General features: G+C 45.5%; 1 protein-coding gene across 3 annotated transcripts in view; it reads left to right on the top strand.

Moving 5' to 3' along the window:
• The window catches only part of si:dkey-215k6.1 (transmembrane protein 132B), a 136933-nt gene extending 112968 nt beyond the window's left edge, over positions 1-23965 (top strand). For 2 of the 3 annotated variants that reach the window (XM_029163547.3, XM_029163549.3), the window contains exons 7-16: positions 13183-13388; positions 14968-15031; positions 15142-15270; positions 15380-15457; positions 17082-17144; positions 17472-17600; positions 18967-19095; positions 19200-19493; positions 19610-19875; positions 20350-23965. In XM_029163547.3, coding sequence (XP_029019380.1) covers positions 13183-13388; positions 14968-15031; positions 15142-15270; positions 15380-15457; positions 17082-17144; positions 17472-17600; positions 18967-19095; positions 19200-19493; positions 19610-19875; positions 20350-20977 — 1986 coding nt within the window. In that variant the 3' untranslated portion in view covers positions 20978-23965. The remainder of the gene's footprint in view (positions 1-13182; positions 13389-14967; positions 15032-15141; positions 15271-15379; positions 15458-17081; positions 17145-17471; positions 17601-18966; positions 19096-19199; positions 19494-19609; positions 19876-20349) is intronic. The other variant, XM_041072527.2, reaches the window with a different exon arrangement.
• Positions 23966-26043: the final 2078 nt, after the last annotated feature.

The raw sequence follows: 26043 nt of genomic DNA on the forward strand, positions 1-26043 counted from the left end.
CAAAATGAAACGCACCCTTGCTGTGACAGTTTCAATATGAAGCCAATTTCCTGGTACAAGCCGACAGGAGTGGTGCTGTTTAAGTACGATCAATAAGGAGCCAGTGAAAGTGGAAGGACCTCATTCAGACCGATGCGACGTTAGGCTGTGTGTGTGCGTGTGTGTGTGTGTGTGTGTGTGTGTGTGCGTGCGTGCGTGCGTGCGTGCGTGCGTGCGTGTGCGCGTGTGCGTGCGTGCGTGCGTGCGTGCGTGTGTGTGTGTGTGTGTGTGTGTGTGTGTGTGTGTGTGTGTGTGTGTGTGTGTGTGTGTGCGCAGTCATACAGTCTAAGTATGTTCAACCTGATTTGAGCGTGTGTCGTGTCATGGCTTTACTCCAGAATAAGCATTTCCAGTCGAACCTCAGTGAATAAACATTTAACGCAATGTAGTGAATGAGCAGCTGTTGACAAGTATAGAACCACACCTTGTATGAAAGGACCCACAAATGCTGCACTGCTTATATGTAGTTAGTTGGTCACATGGTCAGAGCTCTATGACTGTGACAGGCTGATGAAGCTCCGCTGTGACTGCAGCGTCTCAGCGGCGTGTGCATGAACTGTTCGCCGCCTTAAACCCTCCTTTGTGCTGATCTGATGATTCACCGCTGACAGACTCATGCTGTCACTGGCGTTTGCTGACACCTGATGCGACCCAGATCCTCCGCCGCGTCTTTGCACAGAAGAAGGCGCAGACACAGGTGCTGTCTGACCGTGGCCCCCGCGGCTCCAGGCGCCGCGGCTGTGAGCGTCTGCAGCCGTGGACCATCGGGCCCCGAGCTGCGGCTGCAAGGCACAAGTTACCCACGAGGACCATACAAATCCCAGCACATACATACAGTACTGAACCGCTGAGCTCATCAAATAAACATGTGTGAAACATTTACATCACAGCATTATTATGGTACTTAGTACTTTGTGACTACTGCTTCTGTAGCGTTTACAGTTTGTTTAGAAGTTTCAGGTTTCACCTGTAGAATGCATTTACTGCCTCATTTCACTGTTTTGCGGCTCCGTTCGTCGCCTCCTCCGAACGGAACGGAAGGAAAAACTCCTGAAGGGGAAACGCTGCATGTCTGTTTCAGGAGGATTAGAGCTCTCATTCGGTTTCACGTCACATCTATTAACGGACCTTTGGCTGAGTCGCTCCTGCTGGAGCCCCTTGATGGACGCGGCGTCTGGGTTGAACCCGTCCCATCGTCGCCTCATTGAGAACGTCCCGCCCTCTCCTCTGATTCGCTGTCTGGCTAACTATCTCCTTAAGGCCCCACGAGACGCTGTCGTTTGTGATGTGCGTATGTGTTGCTGTTGTTGACACGGCAGAATGTGTAGGTCAGCGGTGTCACCGCCGGCAGCGGGCGGACGGGGGACGCACACGCAGAGACACACAAATGAGCGCCGTCGGCCTGACCTCACGCAGGCCTTCGTCTGACAAAGCGGCGAGGTGAGAGGACGAAGGATGTGGGTGGCGAGAAGATGACGGATGGATCGATGGAGAGGCGCAAATAGAGGAGAGAGTTGGGAAACGGGGGAAGAAGGACACGAGAGTTTTAATAAGGAAAGTGGATGAGAGAGAGAGAAAGAGAGAGAGAGGGGCGGAAATGGAGATTTGGAGGATTTATCTCCACGTCATTAACAGGCAGGTCTGTTCCACAACTACATGGACCAGATTATCAGGGTCCACAAAGACCAGTAAAACCATTTGTGTGTGCTGGTGCGATGGCTCCGTGTCCCGTAAATGGACACACGCTGCTGGGTGGGTTCTGTCACTGTATCCCCACAGGGACGCGTTTGCAGGATGAGCAGACGTCTTGATTTTGAGGTCGAGGTCTTTCTGCAAACTGGGAAATTCCAAGGATCCTTCAGCCTCGCGTCTCCGAGGAGGCATTCGTTTAAAACGAGTGTCTGCAGCTCTCAGCTCAGAGCTGCTGCGTATAAATCACGGGCCGTGCAGACGTTTAATAGAATGAAAACAAACACGCCGCCGTCCACAGTCACACGCTCGCTATCGAACGCCGCTCACATGACTGTTCACACAGACACGGATCCTCTCACTGACGAACCCGGGGGGTGAATAGTAATTGGTTCGTGTGGAGGTTCCTTTAGTGATGTCGTCAGTAATTGAATTTGACAAAGAGGAAGACAAAAAGGGAGAGAGAGAGAGTGTGTGTGTGTGTGTCTATGTGTGTGTGTATGTGTGCGTGTGTGTGTGCGTGCGTGCGTGCGTGCGTGCGTGCGTGCGTGCGTGCGTGCGTGCGTGCGTGCGTGCGTGCGTGCGTGCGTGCGTGTGTGTGTGTGTGTGTGTGTGTTCCTCTATGTGTTGGAGCAGATACAAAGCAGATTACAAATTGATCTCTGCGCCACTTAATGAACCAGTCGTGGAGTTTGACATGTGTCTGCGTGATCCCACATGCACACGGGACTTTGTCCTTGGACCCGCTCCACTATGTGTTTGTATTCGATGTGTGTATTTGATCAGAAGTGGAATATGGAAGTGAGGCGGTGGAAGTTTCTCGCCGTGTGGCTTTGTCGGGGTTAAGTTATGCAAATGAAGCAAGTGTGACTGTTTTTCGTGTCGTCGATACTGTAGAACTGTGTTCAAAGGAGGTGTTTCATCACAGTTTGAGGTAAGCAGACATCAATCAGTGGGAAGACGGATTCTGAAGGTCACAAAGCTATTCCCATTGATGGAGGTGGTAGAGCACATCAGATTTAAAACACAGGAAGGACAATTTCTTTATGGAGACGAGCCTAGAAGCCGCCGCTGCCCTGGAATGTAAAACAGAAGGAGGCATGAGGTGTGACAGGTCTGAGAGCGGAGCAGCTTCAGTCAGAGCCAGCAGGTGAACACACAACCACCCAGAACCAGTCCTGCTCAGGGGCACGCCGGCAGAAGCCTGCCTGGAGTTCACTGTGCTTCATCTCAGCTCATGCACAGTAACGTAGCGCTTAACGTTCAGGAACCACAGACATTGAATTTGTCTCTGCTTTTTACTAATATGTGCCCAAAATGGGACTAAGGCCATAAAAGGTGGATGCAGGACATGAACCTTTGCTTCCACACCCCGCTCTTCCCCCCTCATCCCCACCGTGCAGCACAGCCCCCTGCAGTCGGTCTGGTGACGGTGAGGACGAGGTTCTGCAGCAGCTGTGGGTAGAACATCTGGGGAACGCCTGCGTAGGTGAATCCAGCAGTCAGAACGTGAGTGAGTGTGTACAAGGTTGGTAATACTGCCCCCCCGCAGGGCGACACTATGAATGAAAGATGACTTGTACAAGTAAATGTTTCTTTAATATGACATGCTGCATAAAACATGGTGCCAGGCGAAAAGAGCCACATCCGGCTAACATCTGTGCTGATCCAGCTCCTTTCTGCCCCGTTCGGGCCTTTTCCCAGCTAGATGCATTTACAGCTATCATTAGTGTCTTAGTCAGCAACGGCGCCACATCAGATCTAAACAGGGAATAACAGAATGATCAGCAGGTTACTGTGAGAGCAAATCCCTCTGGCTTTAACAAACTCCTGACGCTGTTGTGTCTGAGTGCATTTCCTCTCAGCCACGTGCTGCCTGGACTGTGACTCTCTATCCACACTATCAAGATCACGCTTAAAGGCGCTTCATCCTCAGCTAAATGCAGCTCATCACAATGCACTTCATCTAAATCTGAGCATTTATATGGCTCCAGTTTGAGCCTAGTGCTTTTCTATTCGCGTTCACAGCCGCAGTGTTTTGATGCCAGGACTGATACAGTACATACGCTCCAATCTGCTGAATGCTGGACGCTGCGTGTAATTTCCTGTAGGCTGACGCTGGAGCCTGAAGTCCATCTATTAGCCCGCTCTGTTTATTTCACACTAGGTCACTACTGCAGCCTGTGAACATGCATCAAAGTCACAAGGACAATTTCTTGTACATTTATTGCTCCTGGCAAATGAATTGATTCTTAGTGCTTCAGCGCAAAGCTGCTGATTAAACAGATAAATACATTCAAAAGTAATTATATGTATAATGTGGCAAATGCACCACAATTGTACAAATGGACGTGGAAGGATTTATAAATGGAAGGATAATTATGTGTGATTTGGGTTGATAGCTGATTTTTAATTTATCCAAGTAAATGATGTGAACGAACGCCGGGGTCACTAAAAATAACAAACGCAATTCTGACAGTTCATTTAAAACAAATGGGCAAAATAAATTAGGTATTTAATTACTTTTCATAAATTTGCTACTACAGTAAATAAAGTTCATCTATTAACCTTCTTTATCTGTGAACATTTAATTTACATCATAATTGTGTAACACATTTTGCCACATTTTTACATATAGGATTGTGGCGTTTACATGTTATATTTATGATCAGCATCATATTTAACTTTTCTTAGTGGAGTCCACGCTCTTGACCTAAAATCTAGAGCTTGAGTTCCAGAGAATTTTCCTTTTTTCTGTCCTGATGTCAGTGCTTATTTGATGAACTCTACACAACTTTTTCCCCTGTTTAGCCTCTATATGCCATCAGTTTTAAATAGTGCCGTTTAGAGTAACATGATTCAAACCAAAGATAAAGTTGAGGGTTCGCAATTAACTTTAATGATTGTGATTATGCGTGAGAAAATGGAGGATGTGTGATTAGAGAGAGAGGAAGTGACAGGGAGAGGAGAGTAATGGGATGAGGGTTCGATCCAGGTGGCCCGGGTCATCTGAGAGCCTAGAATGGAAATGAAAGGTAAAGTGGATTAAAGGCAGAGGTCTCTCTCTCTCTTTCTCTCACAGTAACAGGCTTAGGAAGGAGTCAGTGATAGTGTCCACAACATCAGACCAGACCATTAGTCCTGTAGCACCTAAGGACTTATATCAGTGGGCGCTGAGACGTCCAGAGGAGTGGAAGGAAACTAGCTTTTTGTCCTCCAGTGATTTGCTTCTTACAGATACTGTAGAGCTGTGTTTTATACTGGACGTCAACAACTGTTTAACTTAAAGACACGCACTTCATATAATGGACCTCAGTGGTTGATTACATCCTTTCAGCTTTTCTTTTCTCGCCATCGTGACATTGAGTGTCCTCACACCTACTGCCTGAACCTGTGTGTTGCTTTTATACACAGGTAAATGATGCCTGAGGTGTTGCCCTCTGCCCCGTCTGACTCATCCTCACCTCTATAAAATATACCTGCCTTGATCAATATCCAATTAGCTGCTAATTACCATGCTAAAATCCACCGAATGCTGCATATCCAATGGTTTCTCTTAACACAAGCGCACACAGGCCATAATTCAGGATGATCATTGGGTCGGGGTCAGCAGCTCAAGATAACAGTTTGACCACAAAGTCCTCCAGCAACAAAACTTCAGACGCACACGTTCCCTGTGCGTCTCACTCCTTCACGCAGACGCTGTGTATCCATTTTGTGTTTCCTCCGGGAGCCGTGTCGTTTCCTGGCGGTGCATTAGTGCACATGGACGGATCCGACACCACAGGCAGAACTGTGCTTGACCTGTGTTTTTGTGTCAGAGCGTCAGTGGTAAAAGAAGGTCGCAGAGTGTCGTCGCGTTAATGCATTGATGTGAGGAGCAGGTTGTCTCTCTGTTGAGGTGTTACTGTACAGTAGCAGCTGGACCTGACCTCTGCAGAACAGAACCAGAACCTAAAGGCTGTCTGAAAGCTGAATGTTAAATATGTCCACGTGAAACTGTGGAGGGGAATTCCGTTGGAGTGAAACTGGGTAAAAGCCCAAGGGCTTCACTGCTTTTAGACTTGTGTTGCTGAGAACATGGGACGTACTTGTGACAGTTTACATTTGCTGGAACATTCCAGGATATACTTTCCAACTGAATAGATACTTAAAAAGCATTGCTTTTAGAGATATGTTGTCTACTTAGAAAAAAAGCTGTATCTCTGCGTTTCTATGAAAAAGCTGAGCTATCGCGGCTTCGTGGAGCTGCGTGTGTGGTTCTACGCCGGTGCTCCTCCTTCGGTGCAGTCCGTGGGTCTTTGCTGGTCACACAGAGAACCCAGTCCTGTTGGAGCAGCGCAGCCCCAGCCGTGTCCTGCAGCTTTTCCTCAGGGACGCTGGGGCTCGTCTCGTGCGGCTCTGGATGTATCATCCCCCGTTCTGCCCCGGGGTCTCTTCGTGGCCACACGTGCCCAGAATGGCTCCATGGGGACGGGGCTTCGGGAGCTCCTGATCAGCGTGAGGCTGTTTGTAGCCTCTAAATTGCTTCACTCTCCAGCCATTTCTTGCTTTGTCTCCTCTCACGCTGAACCTATTTAAAAGTCGAAAAGTGAAAACACAGAGGAGGAGGGAGAGCGAGGAGACGCTGGAGAAAGAGCGACTGAATGGAGTGCAGCAGCGCAGCTTGTTAGCAGCCAGCGGTCAGCCTCCACTGCGGAGCCATTAACATTAGAAAGGCCAGTGAGCTGATCCGTTCGCATAGAGGTCGGGTGTCTGGCCCATCCAGCATTACACAGCCCATGTTTACATCCACTTAAGCCTTACTTACTAAATGTTATTATGAAACCATGTAGTGGAAAATTGAGAGGGCAACAACAGGCCCAGAACAAGCAGGTAATCGCTGGTATGATTAGCTCCACGCTGCATAACAAGCAGCTCAGCTCGCTCAGTGTGTCGCGTCCTGGGAGGAATTAAATGTCCTGGATGGACACGTCCCAATCAGCTTCAGGATGACTTCCTGCCGCAAGACAACGTCGTGTTTGAACGTCTCTGACTGTAATGAGCAGGAAAGTCCAGGTAGTGAAACACGCAAGGCCTCGTTTCACACAGCAGCAGGTGAATGAAGTAGGAGGCGGCTGCGTTAGTGTGTGATGAACACAACCGTCCCTGTAGTCGTAACAGCACTATGTACACGGAGCCTGAACCGGACCCAGTGTCCGACCCTGAGAGGAACATGTGACTCCCCTGTATGTCAACGCAGGAAAGAGCAGAGTAACAGACTGATGGGAGCCGTAGCTTTCAATTATATATGAACTTAATTATGTTAGAAATAATAAAAAAGACCAACTCCCAAAGCAAAGACACACAAGGCAGCACCCTTTACACACACACACACACACACACACACACACACACACACACACACACACACACATACACACACACACACACACACCTAGGCCACAATAAGGCCTTAAAATCAGACATATTGGGGCCAGTGTTGACTTATATCCCTATGCTAATAAGCAGACTAATTCACATGGGCTTGGGATGGCTCTGTTACATGCCAGCACATCCTGCCTCTAAAAGCCCTGCAGACCTCCCTGACGACGAAACCAGAGTCCAGCAGAGAAACAAGTCACCGAAGCTGTGAGCTGCGTGAATGACTTTAAGCTAAGTTTAGTAAAGCAGCTCGTTGTCCCTTTGTACTGAACCTACATGTGTGTTTCAGTATTATTTGTTTAGTAACACACAACGTTCCAGTTCACTTTGTGCACTGAGCTGTTTCATCACTTCTCGCTTCCCATTTGTTTCGTTCGTATAACTTTTTCTCCACTATCTCTGTCTCAGTCTTCCTCAGTCTCTCTTGATTGTGTGTGTGTGTGTGTGTGTGTGTGTGTGTGTGTGTGTGTGTGTGTGTGTGTGTGTGTGTGTGTGAGACCAAAGCTCTGTGCCTAAATCACAGCCATAAGACACTGTGCAGAGGCGATTGGCCTGGTATAGGTTTTCTTAAATGATGGACAGGTGGGAGGTCTAATCCCATCTGAGAGCTGGTTAGTTTGTCCCTCAGGGCCCGCCCCTGTCTACCGAGTGGGCCCTGATTGGATGATATGATTCTTAAAGTCAGATGGATCGGATTGCCGAAGGCACTGAACAAGTAAAATGGGCAAAAATGGAAAAAGGAAGAGTGTGAAACACATGGAAGAAGATTGCAAGATGAAATCTGAGAGTGAGAGAGATGGATGGACGGATGGCTCCGAACTAATGGAGAAACTTCAAGATAGTAAGAGATAGACAGCAGACAGCGGGGAAAGTAGCTGTAAATTCAGATAGATCACTTAGCTTGAAGGAAGATGAATATGGATTTAAATAAATGAGCCGGGGGAGAGCCGCTGAATGGGGGTGAGTGGGCGGGTGACTTTTGGAGTCCCCAAGTGTTCTTTAGGAAAGAAAGAGGAGGGCTGTAGGAAGCTAAACGTTAGCTTAGCCAGCTAGAGTTCAAACACACCCTCAGAACATTGTTTCATTTCCTTGACTCGACACTAGACTTGATTTTAGATTCAATAAATCTTTAATGAGATTCAACTAAATGTCTTCAGCCTTTTACGAGCCACATTTGATGCACTGTTATTATAAAGCATGGAGGAACGGCTGGAATATGGTTTTAGATGATGACAAATGCTTGGTGGCAACAGAGGTGGAAGCGAATGAATAGAGCGTCGTGCGCTGCAGGTGCCGCTCACGCAGCAGAACAGTTCCTTCAGCAGGTGACGTTCACAAAGCAGCTGCTTCTCGTACAGTGGAGCAGCAGTGAGGAACGAGGCGCGACCATCAATTAACCTTTACACCAGAGAACGAGACACGGCGCTTCCTCTGGAGCAGCGGCGACGTGTGCGGGTCAGAGGGGCCTGCGTGCGTAAAGTCCCATCGTCAGCCGCGGGCTCGGCATCGGCATCGGCATCGGCTCCGGGTCCGAGTGAGTGCTGATGTGATTGCGTCTGTGATGCTGTGAAGTCCTGGAGGTTTAAAAGGAGGACGAGGTGCTGCTGACGCTGTAAAAAAAACGGCACGCAACCAAATCCAACGCTCCTTTTATTATTGTGCTCTGGAAACATCAAACCACTCTCCAACTCGCTTTATGAACAAGCAGCTCCAATTGAATTTCTGCTTGAATTGAATTTTTACTGAGAGGTTGGAAAGTTTTGGCGCAGCTGTTGTGGTGGTGCTGCGCTGGTGTTTGATCAGGAGCGAACACGCTTTCTGTGGCCTTTGTGTTCTCAACAAGTCCTAACTGCTGAAATCTACACTTTTACTTCCTCGCTGGTGTTTTTCTCTCTTTCTTTACAACTTGTTCTGTGTTCAATTTTTATCTCGCTCTGCTCTCGCTCCTGTTTGTCCTGATCTCAGAAACGAGGAGATTAAAACCATTCTTCAGTGTCCTCAAAGCCCAAACTCAGCCCTTTACTTGCAAAAACACAGATCCGCGTGTTCTGCTCTGTGTGCATGCTGTGGTCGGCGTTTGTGATTTTCTAATACAAAGTCTTTCATATTTCCAGATATTGAAGCGTTATTAAATAATACTTATACGTGTTTTCAAGCAGTTGGAACTTTAACATTTTCTTCACATTAAAGTTTTAAGAGTAAAGTATTGTTGATTACATTCAGCAGATCCACGAAGCCTGTTTTAATCAAAGTTCTATGAAGCTTTTTAAGGCGGAACCTTCGTGTAACGCTCTTGTGCTCTTTCTCCAGAGTGACTCAATGTGACTTGTCTTCCATATTTAGAGATTGTCTCAGACTCCACAGGGAAAAACGGGTGTCTAATGCTAAAGTTTCTATTTTATTCTGCTCTGTTTTTCTTCAGGAACCATTAAATTTTAATCTAATGCCCCGTGTGAGGGAAACAGGGCACAAAGTTGATGTATGAAGCCATCTATTCACAAAGGTTGTTCCACTACAGCGCTATTTGTTTCCTTTCTGCCAAAAGGACGAGATGTATTAATGCACTTACCTTGAAGAAATAGTTTAACGCTTTCATCTCTGTGAATTAGAAGAGAAACTATTACCACTTTCTGGCTCTTCATGAACTGAAAGATAAATATGTGTCTTTAGTAAAATGACATATTGGTTATTCTTATGGAGTTATATAGTTTATTAAGTCTATACTGGAATGTTGAGGATTTGTACAATACAACTGTATTGATTCATAAATAAATGAGACGCATCGGAAGAAATGAGAAACATAATGTAAGAATATATGTATAACTAAAGTGACAGACGCTCTGTCGATCGCCTTCACACACGTCCCCAGCTGTGAGCGTGTTTGTGTCGTGTTCAGGAAGTAATTCTCTGTGTGTGTGTTTCCACATCATGTCTCTGGCAGCTTCTTTGAATCTGTTTTGGCTCCTTGCTCCACAGCCCTGTGCCATGTGGGCACACACACACACACACACACACACACACACACACACACACACACACACACACACACACACACACACACACACACACACACACACACACACACACACACGCACGTACTGAGTACACAAACAAACGCAAATATTACACAAAAAGGATTAATGGGAACAAAAACAAAGAGCAAAAAGCAAGTGAGAGTAATAAACTAAACAAAAAGATGTTTTAAGTACAGGAACATATTCCCGTTTCATCACTAGGAGGCAAACAAATCACACTGTGTGACTCTGACCTAACTAAGGGAACTACAACTAATCTGCATAACAGATTAGTTTAAATTATTTTATTCAAACTATTGCTACTATATAATTATATAACTATATAATGCTCCCTCCTAAACGTTCATTTGGGACATTCACCAGTGTGGTGGATGTGATGGACCTGAACGATGCAACGGTGCAGGTTCAAGCAGAACCATTGTGCATTCTCACGACGTCTGCTACGTCCTCATTGGAAAGTGAACCGCTATCGTTTTCACACTGATTTACACCTGGAATATAAAAATGATTTGGAGAAATAGTTTGAGGCACCAACAGTCTAACATCCCTTTGATGTTAACAAGCGGTAAATCAGGTTTCAGAGAGGGAGGAAGATGAAGAGGGAGACTGTGCAGCGAGGCACAGAGGGCGACGCAGAGACAAAAGAAGAAGAGAGGGTCAAGAGAGAGGAACGGGGGATGTTTGGGCAGATGTAAGGAAAGTTAAAGGCAGAAAAGAAAAATAGGAATTGAAAAATGAAGTGGAGAGGAGGAGGGAGGAGCACTTTCCCTTTTATGTCCAACGGTAAAGTAGGTAAAAGTGAAAGAAATTAAAAAGGTGAGAGAAAACGGTCCCAGCTCTGATGCACAAAACCTTAACCTCTTTTAAGTTCAAAGCATTTCTTAAAGAAGCAGGAAATGATGCTGCGCCGCACACTTTGAATAGTTCCACAGACTGTTTGTTTTTTTGTTGGCAAATTGTGTCCTGAGCCTGACCTGAGCTGAACCTGCTGCAACACCAGCTAACAGGCATCTGCATCTGGAAACAGCTGCCTGGAGTAAAGCAAGAAAAGGTGCTTGTCTTTAAACAGTCAGATAAAACAGCTAGATGCTGTCGATGAACAGCAGCTGTACCTTAGTTTTCCAGACGTAGAAACGTAATCATATATTGCAGAATCCATCATTTTGAGGAAGTAATGAAATTAATCTGATTAAATTATTTCCCACACTAAAATCATCAGTCCAGTGTGTGTGTGTGTGTGTCAGGTTTTGGCAGAGCTCGGACCCACACGCACAGCACAGAGACCACAGGCAGAACGTAGGGTTAAACGGTTTATTCAGAATCACAGACAATCCAGGTCATGCACAGTCAATCACGGGGCTTCGGTACCGGTGGGGCAGGCTGGTTCGGATCCGGGGCAGGCAGAGGTTCGGTAACAGAAGATCGCAGTTTTACGGTACCGTGAGGGAGCAGGCTGTCTCGTAGTCGGGCGGTCAGGTTCGTTATCCAAGAGCAATCCAAGCAGTAGTACTGATCAGGGAGTCGGCAGGAATCAGGAGTCAGAAACGGAACAGGGTCACGGCACATGAACAGAGTAACTAATTGCTGGAAAGTGTAGTCTGGCTTACAACGATCTGGCAAGGTGTTCTGGGGCTGATGGTGCTTAAGAATGCTGAGGATAATTACTGATATGGAACAGGTGAGACTAATGACGACCGGAAGTAAAGCTGAAACTAAGGTGAGGTGGCAGGAAACCGGAAGTATAATGCAGTAAAGCAGGATGTGACTCGTAGACGTGACAGTGTGTGTGTGTGTGTGTGTGTGTGTGTGTGTGTGTGTGTGTGTGTGTGTGTGTGTGTGTGTGTGTGTGTGTTTGTGTGTGTGTGTGGCTGGACAGCTATAACGGCAGCAGACTAAAATGCATAAATAAATGCATTATCAACCAGAGCAACAATTGAATGTGAAAAGTAAAGAAATGTATGTGTAGGAATATGTGATAAAAAATGTACAGTATATAATGTTATGATTATTATTATTACACCCAAATACCTCGCTTGTGTTATTTGTTGATCTAGTGCAGTGAATGAGCATCCATCACACTGCGTTAGCATCAGTTTCCTCCTGCTCGGAATCCATTGTTTGTAAAATATGGGGGCCGATTTGTCCAAAAAACATCAACTTAATCAGTCACACATGCAAATAAGCAGGAAGGGTGAAAATTAAACTGACTAAAATCCGAGCGTTTCCACTTTGCTGCCTGTCACATTGTCTGTACAGACGCTGTCCACTCTGAAAACAGCCGGAACAATCCAGCCTCGACACACGTTGTTTTGCACTTCACTATCAATCTGCTTGGAATAAAAATACAGCTCTTGATTTCCATACGGAAGCTAGGACAATACTGGTGCCTTCAGGGACATCAAGTAGCTCCTGTCAAGATGAGTTTTTGTTGTTTTTACATGTTGTGGGGAATGGATGCTGGTATGTGGGTTGCACCTGAGCAGTGGATGGACACCAGGCCTCTGCCTCCATCCTGGAGTCACCCTGCCTCCTCCTGCACCACGCAACCATCCAGCCCCTCTACCTGTTTGTACTTTACAGGCATCTCACAGTGTCACACAAATGATGCTGCATTACTGCATATCATAGTGGTTTCTGGGAGCTGCGCAGTGTCCACCTCAGCCACCAGAGGCCTCCTGACGGACCCGAAGGACCCAGAGCCGACAGTTAGAGGCTCAGAACACAAAGTGAAGCTGAAAAAAAAGCCACATTGGTGCAGCTGCTACTGATTCACAAGCCTGAAAGGCCACCAGTGTTTCAGAACCTTGTTAACCTTTCTCCATAGGACTTTACATGTAAACAGATAGAAGCAACTAAATCAATGATTTGTTACCTGAGCACAAACATTCTGATGGAAACTCGCGCAGCAGTGGAGTCTTTTAATTAGTTCTGTTTATAGTGAGTGTTGACTTTTCTTCTTCTTCTCTATCGTCTCTGGCTCTTTTGCACTTTCTAGGTTTCCCCAAAATGTGACCAGGTTTTGGTGAACGGTGAGGAGAAGAGCGGCCGTCAGTCTTTGGCGGTGGACTTCACCTACCTGCACCTGTCTGCTCAGCTGCAGCTCAGCGTCTGGGTGCCCAAGCTGCCTCTGCAGATAGATGTGTCCGACACCGAGCTGAGCCAGGTCAAAGGCTGGAGGGTGCCCATTGTCACTAACAAGAGGTAAGTGACCGGTCTGACCTCCAGCGTAGAGGGGGGGGGGCTGGACTAACAGTAACGGGAGGGAGCACCATCACCTTCCCCTAAAACGATCACAAAGGAATGGCTGTGAAATCAATACTTTTATTAATTGATAAATACGAGGCTCTCGAGTGGAGCGTGTGTGTGTTTGTGCCTGCGTGCGTGCGTGTGCGTGTGCGTGTGTGTGTTTGTGCCTGCGTGCGTGCGTGTGTGTGTGTGCGCGACTCCGTGCGCGTGTACATGCGTGCATGCATGTGCGTGTGTGTGTGTGTGTGTGTGTGTGTGTGTGTGTGTGTGTGTGTGTGTGTGTGTGTGTGCCTGCCTGCGTGCGTGTGTGCGTGCATGCGTGTGCGTGCGTGTGTGCCTCCATGCGTGTGTGGGTGACATAGTGCTTATTGAACGGAGCAGCGGAAAGTCCAAACGCTTCAGCCACTCTATAATTTTCCGTGCAGTCAAGGCCTCCCTGGCTGCACTGATGACATCTTGGCTTGATGACTAGCAGCGACTCCACTCGCCGGCTTTGGCTTCACTGCACACACACATACACTTCCTCTTATGTGAGCCAGTATGAGGGGTCTGCTGTGCATGCATGTTTCCACCTTTTCCTTCTTTTTCTACAGTGCGTGCGTGCGTGTGTGTGTGTGTGTGTGTGTGTGTGTGTGTGTGTGTTTGTGTGTGTGTTTGGGTGTGTGTCTGTGTGTGTGTGTGTGTGTGTGTGGGGGGGGGGGGGGTAATTCTGTTTTGCTGTGCCTATTTTTCATTTTTAGTTGCTCAGATAGTCACCAACCCTTGTACATACTGTACACACACACACACACACACACACACACACACACACACACACACACACACACACACACACACACCACTATCTCACCAAACCACAATCTCAGACTGAAAAACAAGCACTATTAGACACACACTCTCTCATAGACGCATGTGCTGCTGGGATGGTGGGACATGGAAAGAGAATTCCTTTAATATCAGCTGGGTCCCACATCCCAGGGCAGGTTTGGGGCACATGAATCCACACAATAACACCCAGCGTTGTGTGTGTGTTATTGTGTGGATTCATGAACCTGTGTGGGCCTGCCTGCGCGTGGTGTAGGGCAGATAGTACGCAGAGGGAGGGCAAAGAAAGAGAATGTGTCTCTGTGTATGAAGAGGAAGATGGATCGTTGGCCGGGGAGCACAGGGCAAAGATTTAGTGTTTAACACAAGCTGTCCAAGATTTTACTTTTTCTGGGAGGGGGATTGTATTATTATCATTTTAAATATGCTATGTTTTTATACTATTTTGGTCTGAACATACAAAATACATGTACATGCGAGACAAATGTAGAATGACTGCATTAAAAGTTCAACCTGTGCAGAAAGGTTGGTACCTGCTCTGTGATTGGACAATGACGCATTTCTGCCTTTTCTGAAGCCTGGACTACAAACAAAAGTGTTTTCTAGTGCTTAGACTCGAACCTGAAGCAGAGATTGCAGAGATGAGCCTCTTAACCTCACCATCCGTTCTCTCATCTTCTCTGCCTCCTCCTCATTTACGCATTCACAGACCAACCAGAGACAGTGAGGATGATGAGGATGACGAGAAGAAGGGCAAAGGCTGTACCCTACAGGTGACATTAACTGTCTTTACACCGTGTCCCTGATAAATAATAGGAGCTTTTCTGAGTCTTGCTACTTAAACTGTAACTTGTGGTGCTGTTGTTCTTTTCTGGGCTTTCAGTACCAGCACGCTTTGGTGCGGGTCCTCACCCATTTCGTTGCAGAATCCTCCGACTCGGGGCAGATTGTTTACATGCTGGGTGCAGACTGGCAGGCTGACATCACCAACCTGGTTGTGAACCAGTTAAAGGTACTGGGATGAGCAGACGTAGCTGCTTACTGAACACGCTCACTCTTTTTAAAGGAGCATTTCACTGTAAATACCTCGCAGCCAAACCAGTCTGCTGTGTGTTCCACAGGTCGAACATTCTCATATCGCCAGACTCATAGATGGACCCATTTTAATAGGGCGGGAAGAGGGTGTGACCACCATACAGGTTGGTACTGCTACTACTCCACTCCACTGCTTTATTAATAATAATCATGAACATCCATCCTCACAGAAGCATTTGGCCTCCTATCTGGTCCAAACAATGACATGTAGAATGTAAATGAAACAATCCAAAACTTAGTGACGCTCTGTCAAAGTTTGCTACTAATCACAGGCTTCTGGTGTGAGTCACTACTACAGTAGGTGCAGGGAGTCGCAGCATCAGTGAGGATGGAACACGCTCTGACAATAGAGCAGGAGAAACCCTGGATTATAAAGTGCAGGGTAATTTGCACTTTGCAGAACTCCGGAGATGTAAACATTATCCTCCCTTTCTTTTCGCCCCTCGTCCTCTCCTGCAGTTATAATCCTGCTTGCTCGTTACACAATTAGCCACAATTAACTGTCGGATTTGGCGCTTACATCTCGCTGGGCTGTTCGGCAATTACACACAGACGGGCGCGGGTGCCGACGCTCGGTGACCTGCTGAATGGCAATAAGCCGGCCCATTGTGTGTGGATGTGACAGTGAGGGGCCGTCCTGTGGCTTACTGTCGCACACTCCTGGTTAACTGTTACACACTGTAGTGGAGCTAGGAAGCGCGTCCCCGTGTTCTGTTCCATTGTGTCTCGTCGCACGCTAACATCTGCACGACTGCTCGAGGTGCGTTAGCGCAGCGGCTACATTAGGGGCTGTCTGAGGGATTGCACACACACACACACACACACACACACACACACACACACTCACACACGCACACGCACGCGCACACACACACACACACACACACACACACTAAGACAGCTGCGCTCGGTGCGGGAGCATTTACCCAGCATTCCCATCCAAGATGCCGGAGTCGACAGCCGTCATTTGATAGTTTGACATTTCAATTTTACCCCCAAGCTGCATCTGCTGCAGCCTCGCCGGCTTCTCTCCTCTTCACCTATATCTCTCCTTTCTCCCCCCGTCTCTCTTTCTCGCCCTCCTTTTTCCTGTCTGTCTTGGAGAGCAATCCCACAGCTGTCAATCATGGTGTTTTTTTACCTCGCTAAGGGTGGGATTGAGTTTGACGCGCCGACTCATTCACTCAGAGATTTTCTTTGTACACCAATCAGGTCTCCTGCCCTCCTGTCGCCGGGCGGACTGCTACACTACAACACGGGTCTCCTAATCTCTATCACTGTCTGTCTGCTGATCCATCTCTGCATCTCTACTCCAATCTCTTCTGTGCTCGTTCCTTCTGCCCTCTCTCACATACTGTCCTCCTCTATTTGTCACTGTCTCTCTCTCTCTTTCTCGCTGTTCCTGTTGTTATAAACACGAAATATACGGCACTCTGGATTTTGTTTAATTTCTTCACACAGACACGACAGTTATAGTCAAGTTGTGTGGATAAAGCCAAAACCTGATCAGCCTGAGTGGTTTAGTTTAACATTACTTGCACCTCTTAAAGTTTTACTTAAGTACTTCCTCCTAATCGTCTTTTTTGCATCTGCTGATGTTTAGAACTTCAGTTTGAAAAACAGACTTGACACTTTGTGATTTTTGGACCAAATGTCCTTTGTGCATATTAACAGGCTATTGTCCATAATAGTCTAAAAATGTACATTCATGTCAATATTTTGTTGCAGGTTTTGTGCCCACTGTCCGACTGCATCCTAGCAGAGAAAACCGTGAATGTGTTGGATGACAAGGTAACGTAACACAGATTTGATGTAATTAGGAGCTCAGTGCATTTTACTGGCATATTGTGCATTATTACCATTGTGTGCTGTTAGAATCTCAGATTACAGCTCATTCATTTATTGGGAAATGAAATGAAACACTTTCAGTGATTTACACAGCCACACATGTCACTCAGCTCGTTCATGGCGCATACAGTTTTGAGCAGCGCAGTGACTGGTGCACAGTAACTCTCCAGAAAAAAAATCTCTCTTTGAAACTGCTTTGGTTTGAATCTCATCCCACAAACAACCATCCAGCTTCCTGAAAGTGACCTGCAGTGTCCCTTGTTTGTCCAGGTCACAATCACAGACATGGGCGTCCAGTTGGTTTCTTCCCTGTCCCTCAGCATGACAGCAAGTCCTGGGAATTACCAGACTATCCAGCTAACAACATCAGCTACAGACCTGCTGCACACAGCGAAACAGGTAGAGTAGGTGCACACTGGGACGGTGGATGGGTACATATAGACCTGTTGCTGGGCTACTACTGTTCCCAGCTATTCTTCTCAGAAGTTGTGAGGGCTATTAGCCCTCACAACTTCTGAGGTCCTCTTCTGACTATTTCTCCTTCCCCCCTTTACCAAACAATACCTCTCATTATAATCGTTATCCAAGGGCTAATTGGACAAGAAGTAACTCATTATGATCAAAACACTGATCTACCCCGTATTTATTCAAATGTTAATTTCTTTTCCCATTCTGCTTTTATCAACATCATTCACTGCTACCTCTGGACAGATAATTGGATAAGAAGGAAATTATTCAGATGAGAAAATATCAAAATGGTCATAAAAACTAGAAGAGACAAGAAAAATAAATAATAGGAAATAAATGGGAAGGGAAGAGAATGTTTCTCACAGAACTTAATTACTGTTGTTAGTTTGTTGGTTATACATTCACACTCTTTTCCTTTCTGATTGACAACTTTTAGTGCTTTATCAGGGTAAATAAGTGAAGCACTTAAGAAAAATCAGAGGAAATTGCTTTGTTCAACTGTAGAACTATTTATGGAAGAGTCTGTGTTAGAAGACTATTGACAAAACCATTATTTTCTCAAATGTCTGTCCACATTATAAACAAACGGGGAAAATCTAAACTAAACTAAAAAGTTATTTCAGTTATTTCAGTTATCAGTTGTTGGTTGGTTGGTTGGTTGGTTGGTTGGTTGGTTGGTTGGTTGGTTAATGGATGGATGGATGGATGGATGGATGGATGGATGGATGGATGGATGGATGGATGGATGGATGGATGGATGGATGGATGGATGGATTTAAAGAATTCAATGGACTGATCGGTGGATCGAAGTGTTAAGATATATTTTCTCAGACACTTTTCTCAGTTTCTGACTCAGACTAACATGTAATTTATCTCCATTGTGTTGTTGATGCAAGCAGTTGAATCAACCAGGAGAAACAGATCACACTGTCAAGTTACCAAGGCCAAGATGAGTGAACATCTGTAAATCATCAGCTCTCAAAAGGGCGGTTATAAAAAGGGTTATAGAGTCCTAAGTGTACCAAGCCAGGGAGAGATGAGTCCTCCCAGCTAATTAATCTAAATATTCTTTAGGCTCCTTATGTATGAAGTCCTGTTAACGTGTGTCTCCTTGAATTATATTTTAGCTAATTAGGGGCAGCAAAGCGAGTTGTAAACGCTGGCTAATAAACCGAATAGCAGAAACGTGCGCTGCCTGTGCAAACTGCAGAAAGTGTGACTTTTTGCAGGTCACACTAGTGAGGGACCACTGCACTGTATGTGAACATACATGTTGCATATTTTTGCTGTTATGCAGGAAGCTGTGATCAGTGCGTGGATCCAGTACAGCGACGGTGCAGTGACACCACTCGATATCTATGATCCCAAGGACTTCCTCCTCTCGGCTGTCTCTCTAGACGAGAGCATCATCTCTGTAACTAATCAGGTACTGGTGGCTTATCTGATCAGTAGGCTTCAGTAAAAATGTTTTACTGTTTGTAAATCTCCCATCTGAATCGTATCATGAGCAACACCGTCTCTCTCAATTAGGAACAGCACTGGCCCATAGTAGTAGCAGAGGGCGACGGACAAGGACCGCTGGTTCGTGTGGAGATGGTCATCTCTGAGACCTGCCAGAAATCCAAAAGGAAGAGTGTACTGGCTTCTGGAGTGGGCAACGTAGTAGTAAAGTTTGGTGCAAAGAACCAGGAGAAAGGTGTCATGGGAAGACCCGGACAGGAAGATGGAGGTGGGATGGACAACAGCACCAATGAGCAACAAGCAAAGGACGGAGCGGAGTGGAAGTCCAACAGCGCAGCAGCGGATCGGGAGGGCACAAGGAAGGTGGGATGAAATGAGAAGGGCTGTTTGTCTCTGACTCGGTGGTAATAACTTCCCTAGAAAGCGGCGTTGCACAGAAGCATTATTATTAATTAACCAAGACCGTTCCTTTTCACTAGGTTAGCACAACAACCAAGAGCTCAGTGATCAGCCGAGGTGGTAAAGTTGCCAGCGGGAGCAGCAGCAGCCGAGGCGGCAGCCCGAGCCAAGCGGGGGACTACAGCAGCTACCCAGCACAGGTGGAGGTACCAGGGACCGGAGACAGCGAGCTGACCCAGACCACCAGGGGCCTGTCGGACCTGGAGATCGGGATGTATGCCCTGCTGGGAGTATTCTGCCTGGCAATACTGGTCTTTCTCATCAACTGTGTCAGCTTTGCTTTCAGGTGAAGTGTTCTTACGTTCTACTGCTGCCTGACAGTATTGTTAGCAGGCCAAATAAAAAGGTCTCTTCAATGATGTTTTTGATTCTACAGTTTTAGCAAGAATGGGGGTGTCCTTAAACACATCACTGCATTAAAGAACTCTGCCACACTGTCTTCTTGTAAAAAGCCCAGTTACTGTGTATATACATCTGGAAGGAGAAATCTACTTACTCAGAAAAGCTGGTTGTAACTGGGTCGATGTAAAAACGCCTACATGTATTTATAAATGTGCAGACGAGCAGTCAGGTGTGTGCTCTGTTGCACCTGGAGCCACAAGCAGCAGTGACAACATACTTTCCTGACAAACCCCAAAGTATAAGTCTACGTCGCTGCACCCAAGCACCTATACCAACAATTAATCTCCTGGAGGTGTTTTTTAGGGAGTAGCCTCCTACTGACTGAGTCACCATAGAACCATCACATTTTTCTCTGCAGATATCGTCACAAGCAGGTTCCTGTTCTGGAGGCAGGAGGCAACATGAACCACGCCCATGACTGGGTGTGGCTGGGCAACGAGGCAGACCTCCTAGCCGAGCACTCGGACCAGTGTCAGGGTGGGCTGCCGGATGAGTGCACCACCATTATTGACCGCAACGAAGGAGGATATGAGGAGAGCAAGTACCTGCTGAATGGGGCTGGTAACACCCTAGTGATGGGCGTAGGCACAGGAATGGGCACCATTAGTGGAAGTGGTGGCACAGGTGGACACCGGGGCATCAGCCATGGACAAACGCTGCCCAGATCTGTCCCAGAACCACATCAGTGCCTTTCCACAATCACCACCGGTGGCAAAGACGCCACCATCCATGCAGAGCATCTGAATAATTCCCCTCGAGCTACAGCGGCAGCAGCGGTAGCAGCCGCCAAGCGCAAACGCGTCAAGTTCACTTCTTTTGCCACCATTCTGCCCAACGATAATTCAGGTGGTGGTGGCCCATACTCCAACTCATCAGTACTGGTGACCAATGGGAATGAGGATGACATCAAGTGGGTGTGCCAGGATATGGACCTGGGTCAGTCTGAAATCAGAACCTACATGGAGCGGCTACAAGACAATCTTTGACTGATGAGAAAAAGACTGAACAAAGAAGGGGCGGCGGATGAGTGGAGGAGGGGGAGGGGAGTGAACAATGAGTACAATTCACCTGTAATGCCTTTGCAATGGATGAAGGGAGGGAAAATGGGAGGAATTTGAGAACAGTAGAGGGACTGTGACTGGCAGTAGAGGGGCCTTACTTGGCTCCCTGTAGACTGTGGATGACACACAGTCAGCGATGGCTCGCACTGACATCAATGGTAGCAAACAACAAATAACACAATGAGTTTGTTTTGTATTATTTATTGTAAAAATATTGTATTAGTGTACAAATCTATAATAAAGTTGTTATTGGTTATAAAGGATTATTTTCAGAATACCAGTAAAGCATTGTACCATTGCCACTGCTCAAATAATACTGAGACCTTACATCATGTCCTGACTTCAGAAGTCCTGATTCATATTGTCAACAAAGGCTCTGGCTGTTTATTGATTATTGATAGATCTAGTTTCAATATTTACACATCATTTACCCACCAAGCGTGATGAACGGTCCTTGATTGAATTGTTAATTTCTCTGACGAAACAATGTGATTATTGTGATACAATCTGTTTCTTCTTGTTCTATCATGTCACTTGTTTCTTTTCGGGTCTTATTTAAGTAAAATATGACATGTACAAATATATATTTATTCCAAGTACTAAACTATAAATTCAGGCAGTGGGATTTTTCATTCAGCGCTGTATTCGGGTCAATCTTACTCTTTGCTCAAATAACACAATGTGTCAAGAGTTGGGAAAGGATTTTTGAAACAAAAGACTGTTTCTCCCTTGCATCCAAGACAGAGGCATTGAATCTTGCACAATTACAAACAGGAGGAGACATTAGCCATAGTTATGGCTCAGCTCCTGTTTGATGAAACCTTCCAGCCAACGACGACTTCCTCCCCGTGTTCAGAAACGCCCCTGTTGTCCCCTGGCCCCTTCCTGCGTGTGACTGGACAGCAGTGAGAGACTTTGTAAAGTAAACTATACAGTGGGACACTGAAAAGCTGAGGGGGGCTAATGTGTTGTATCAGAAGGAGGCTGTGTAGACTCCACGAAGCCTGAACAGTCCAGACTATTACAATTCAAATGACAATGAACTCTTAAACAGCCAGTGACTAGATGTGGCTTCATAAAACATGTTCTTGCTGAACGTTATAAATATATTTCCTTTTGTTTGTCCTTTTTTGAGAAATAGAATGTTTTAGAATGTTTTTTCCAATTTGTTAGTTTTTCTAATTTGGGAGGACATTAATTATAGCTTTTTATTTTAGAGATTTCTTAAGCTTTTAAGGATATATGATTCATTTTTTTCTCCTAGAAATCTATTTATTTAAATTAACATTTGAGAGGGTGAGGATGGACAGAATGGCCAGAGGCAAAGATAGAAATCAATAAACCTCCTGGTGAAGATAGCACATAAGAGAATAAGGGAAGGAGACGGGACAGGCAAAGGTCGCCTCACCTTCGTTAAGCTCAGGTGAAGACTCATGAAGAACCGACAATAAGGAAAACTGTAAGATTGTTAAGAATGCAATATTTATTTATAAATGTCTTACTGTACTGAGTACACTGTATGTTGTAAATAAAATGCTTCAAAGTGCTTGTGAATAAGATTGCAGGTCACTAGCCTACAACATGGTGATATTTTGTACATTTTTCAGTGCAAACATGGTACACAATATTATCTACCGCGACAATGTGAACGTGATCATTGGTTCCTTTTCTAAACACGTCCCTGTCTTTGTTTAAAGTATTCAATGAGTTCTTGTCTTTGTACAGGGTAGGGATCAGCTTACCTCCGTAATAAGATGTAAAAATGGAAGAAATCTATTGTGCATCAGACTCAAAACTGGTTGAGGTACAAGTAGATATCAAAGCAAACCAAACCAAATGTTGTCCTGTCTATGAGTGAGTCCAATGGAAGACAGAAACTAATCAATAAACATACAAATCATAACCCAAACATCTGAGTGTAAATCAGAAAGAATAGGGAACGGAACGAAAAGAGAGCTTGGATACAAGACCTGAGTTGACTCCAATGAGGGAATTAAATAGGCTGCACAGCCTGCACCAAAGCAATAGGTGGTTTCGACTCGTTTTGACTAATGGTGACAATTATAATGTATGTTGTGGACTTAATGTATCTTACTGTACCTACTCTAAAGTAGCTACGAAACGTTTGTGACTGAAAGTATCAGACTGATATGAGTTTGATAGCCACTTAAGCTGTGTAGCACCGCTCTCAGAAAACATTTAACACGCTAGAACTGTGACTTTATACAGTACATACTTTGCAACTTGTGTCACCCAGTCTACATGTTGTATAATTTTGAAAACAGTATGGGTGTCAATGGAAAACAATTTAAAGCTATTTCTGAGCGAGTCAGGGCATTTTAGTGTTCTTTTATACCAGTAAAGCCACCACATTTACTGTTTGTAGCCACCGTGGGAGGGCTGGGATTTGCTGTGCTGCTGTTTACTGAGCTTCTGCTCAACTAGAAGCGTTACAATGCCAATGGTTTTGTTATGGTTCCACATCAGTTTGGTTGAACACTAGCAGGTGTTTGATGCAGGCAGTTCCACCAGTTGACCTCCCAGTTTGGCCGGAGCACAGAGATGATTTTTTATCTGTTTATTTGGCTTCTAGTCTGTATTGCAGAACATGAGTGCAGCAGGCGTTCAGCCAGCAAACAGGGCAGTTAAAACCAGGCCTCTACCGTGGCTACATCTAAAAAAGAAATTGAATCATTCAACACAAATCCATTTTTTTAAATGGTGTTCAGTTTTTCATGGTGTTACAGGGGGAACATATGAGCAGCAGCTTAACTTTCTACAGCTAGAGAAGGTGTTAGTTAGTGAACACGGTCCTAAAGGTTTCTGTTTAATTACATTTATTCTTTTTTTTCTTTTTGCTATTGTCATTGTTCAAACATGGTTGTTGGAGGCCAATAAAGACCCATAACGAAACACTAACAGTTTTTTCTTTTATTCTGGATACTTCTTTACTGGACTCATTCATGTATTAAACAGTAACACAACTTTTCACTTGTGTTAAAGTACACTTACTAAATCATTTATTTGTTTCCTTTACTTTTAAAGCCTGATTTAATGTGTAGGATGACATGAATTCAGTTTCCAGCCTTTCTAAAATCTAAATGTTTGACTGGAACTGTAGACTTGTAATAGATCCATTTGTCATCTTGCTCACTTGTGCCATAAACAGTCAATTTGAAAGTTGTTTTTTGTGCAGAAGTGAACTGGAATCATGCCCATGCAGCACAGCACAGCACCGTGCCAGTTGAGATTTAGAGTGGCCCCATTGACAACTGTGTGATGTAGAGCTACAAAACCTGATTCCAACGATTAGTGCATCTTTAGCTACACAGGATGAACCAATGAAAACACCTGGTAGCTTCTTTGGGCTTGTTTGAGATTAGCAAGAGCTGAAACCTTCAAAGCTGATCACTGTGATTTAACAAGGTCTCTTAAATTCAATTATGCTAAAGCTTAGTTTTAGTTTTTAGTAAAGTTTTCTAGTTTTGTATTTCCTACGTGCATAAATGCAAATAGTTTTCTCAATGCAAGTTCTTTGGTGTTATAGTTTATCAGCAGCTATGATACTGTACTATATATCACCATTATAATGTATATGTTTATTATTATTTATTATTATTATTAATAATAATTATTATTATATCTATCCTATTTACAGTAATAATAATAATAACAATAACAACAACAACAACAATAATAATAATAATAATAATAATAATAATAATAATAAGAAGAAGAAGAAGAAGAAGAAGAAGAAGAAGAAGAAGAAGAAGAAGAAGAAGAGGAAGATGAGGAAGATGAGGAAGATGAATGAAAAAGAAGAATGAATATACACACTCTATTCTCACCCTCCGCGGGTGGTCTCATCCACTTTCCAAGCTCGGGTCCTCTACCAGAGGCCAGGGAGCTTGAGGGTTCTGCGCAGTATCCTTGCTGTTCCTAGGACTGCACTTTTCTGGACTGAGATTTCGGATGTTTTTCCAGGGATCTGTCGTAGCCACTCCTCCAGTTTGGAGGTCACAGCCCCTAGTGCTCCGATCACCACAGGCACCACTGTGGCCTTCACCTTCCAAGCCTTCTCCAGTTCTTCTCTGAGCCCTTGGTATTTCTCTAGTTTCTCATGTTCCTCTTTCCTTATGTTGCCATTGCTTGGTATTGCCACATCCACCACTACGGCTTTTCTTTGCTCTTTATCCACCACCACAATGTCTGGTTGGTTCGCCATTACCATTCTGTCAGTCTGGATCTGGAAGTCCCACAGGATCTTGGCTTGCTCGTTCTCTACCACCTTGGGAGGTGTTTCCCACTTTGACCTTGGGGTTTCCAGTCCATACTCCGCGCAGATGTTATGGCGACTTGGTTATGGCGTTCCATGTATGCTTTGCCTGCCAGCATCTTACACCCTGCAGTTATGTGCTGGACCGTCTCTGGGGCCTCTTTGCACAGTCTACACCTTGGGTCTTGTCTGGTGTGGTAGATCTGGGCCTCTATGGCTCTGGTGCTCAGGGCCTGCTCCTGTGCAGCCAGGATGAGTGCCTCTGTGCTGTCCTTCAGCCCAGCCCTTTCAAGCCATTGGTAGGATTTGTTGAGATCAGCCACTTCAGTTATGTTCCGGTGGTACATCCCGTGTAAGGGCTTGTCCTCCCATGATGGTCCCTCTTCCAGCATCTCATCCTCTGTTCTCCACTGCCTGAGACATTCACTCAGCACGTCATCTGTCGGGGCCTTATCCTTGATGTACTTATGGATCTTGGATGTTTCATCCTGGATAGTGGCTCTCACGCTCACTAGTCCTCAGCCTCCTTCCTTGCGGCTAGCATACAGTCTCAGGGTGCTGGATTTGGGGTGGAACCCTCCATGCATGGTGAGGAGCTTAATACCCACCATGGAAACGAAGGTTGGAGGCAAAAATCAAGGCAGCTCGGAGGGAAGTGAGCCAAATGACAGAGGCCCAGAGAGGTGCAATGAAAAGACCAATGCCTAAGAGGTAC

This window comes from Betta splendens, chromosome 9 (genome assembly GCF_900634795.4).
Source record: "Betta splendens chromosome 9, fBetSpl5.4, whole genome shotgun sequence".
Taxonomy (NCBI): Eukaryota; Metazoa; Chordata; class Actinopteri; order Anabantiformes; family Osphronemidae; genus Betta; species Betta splendens.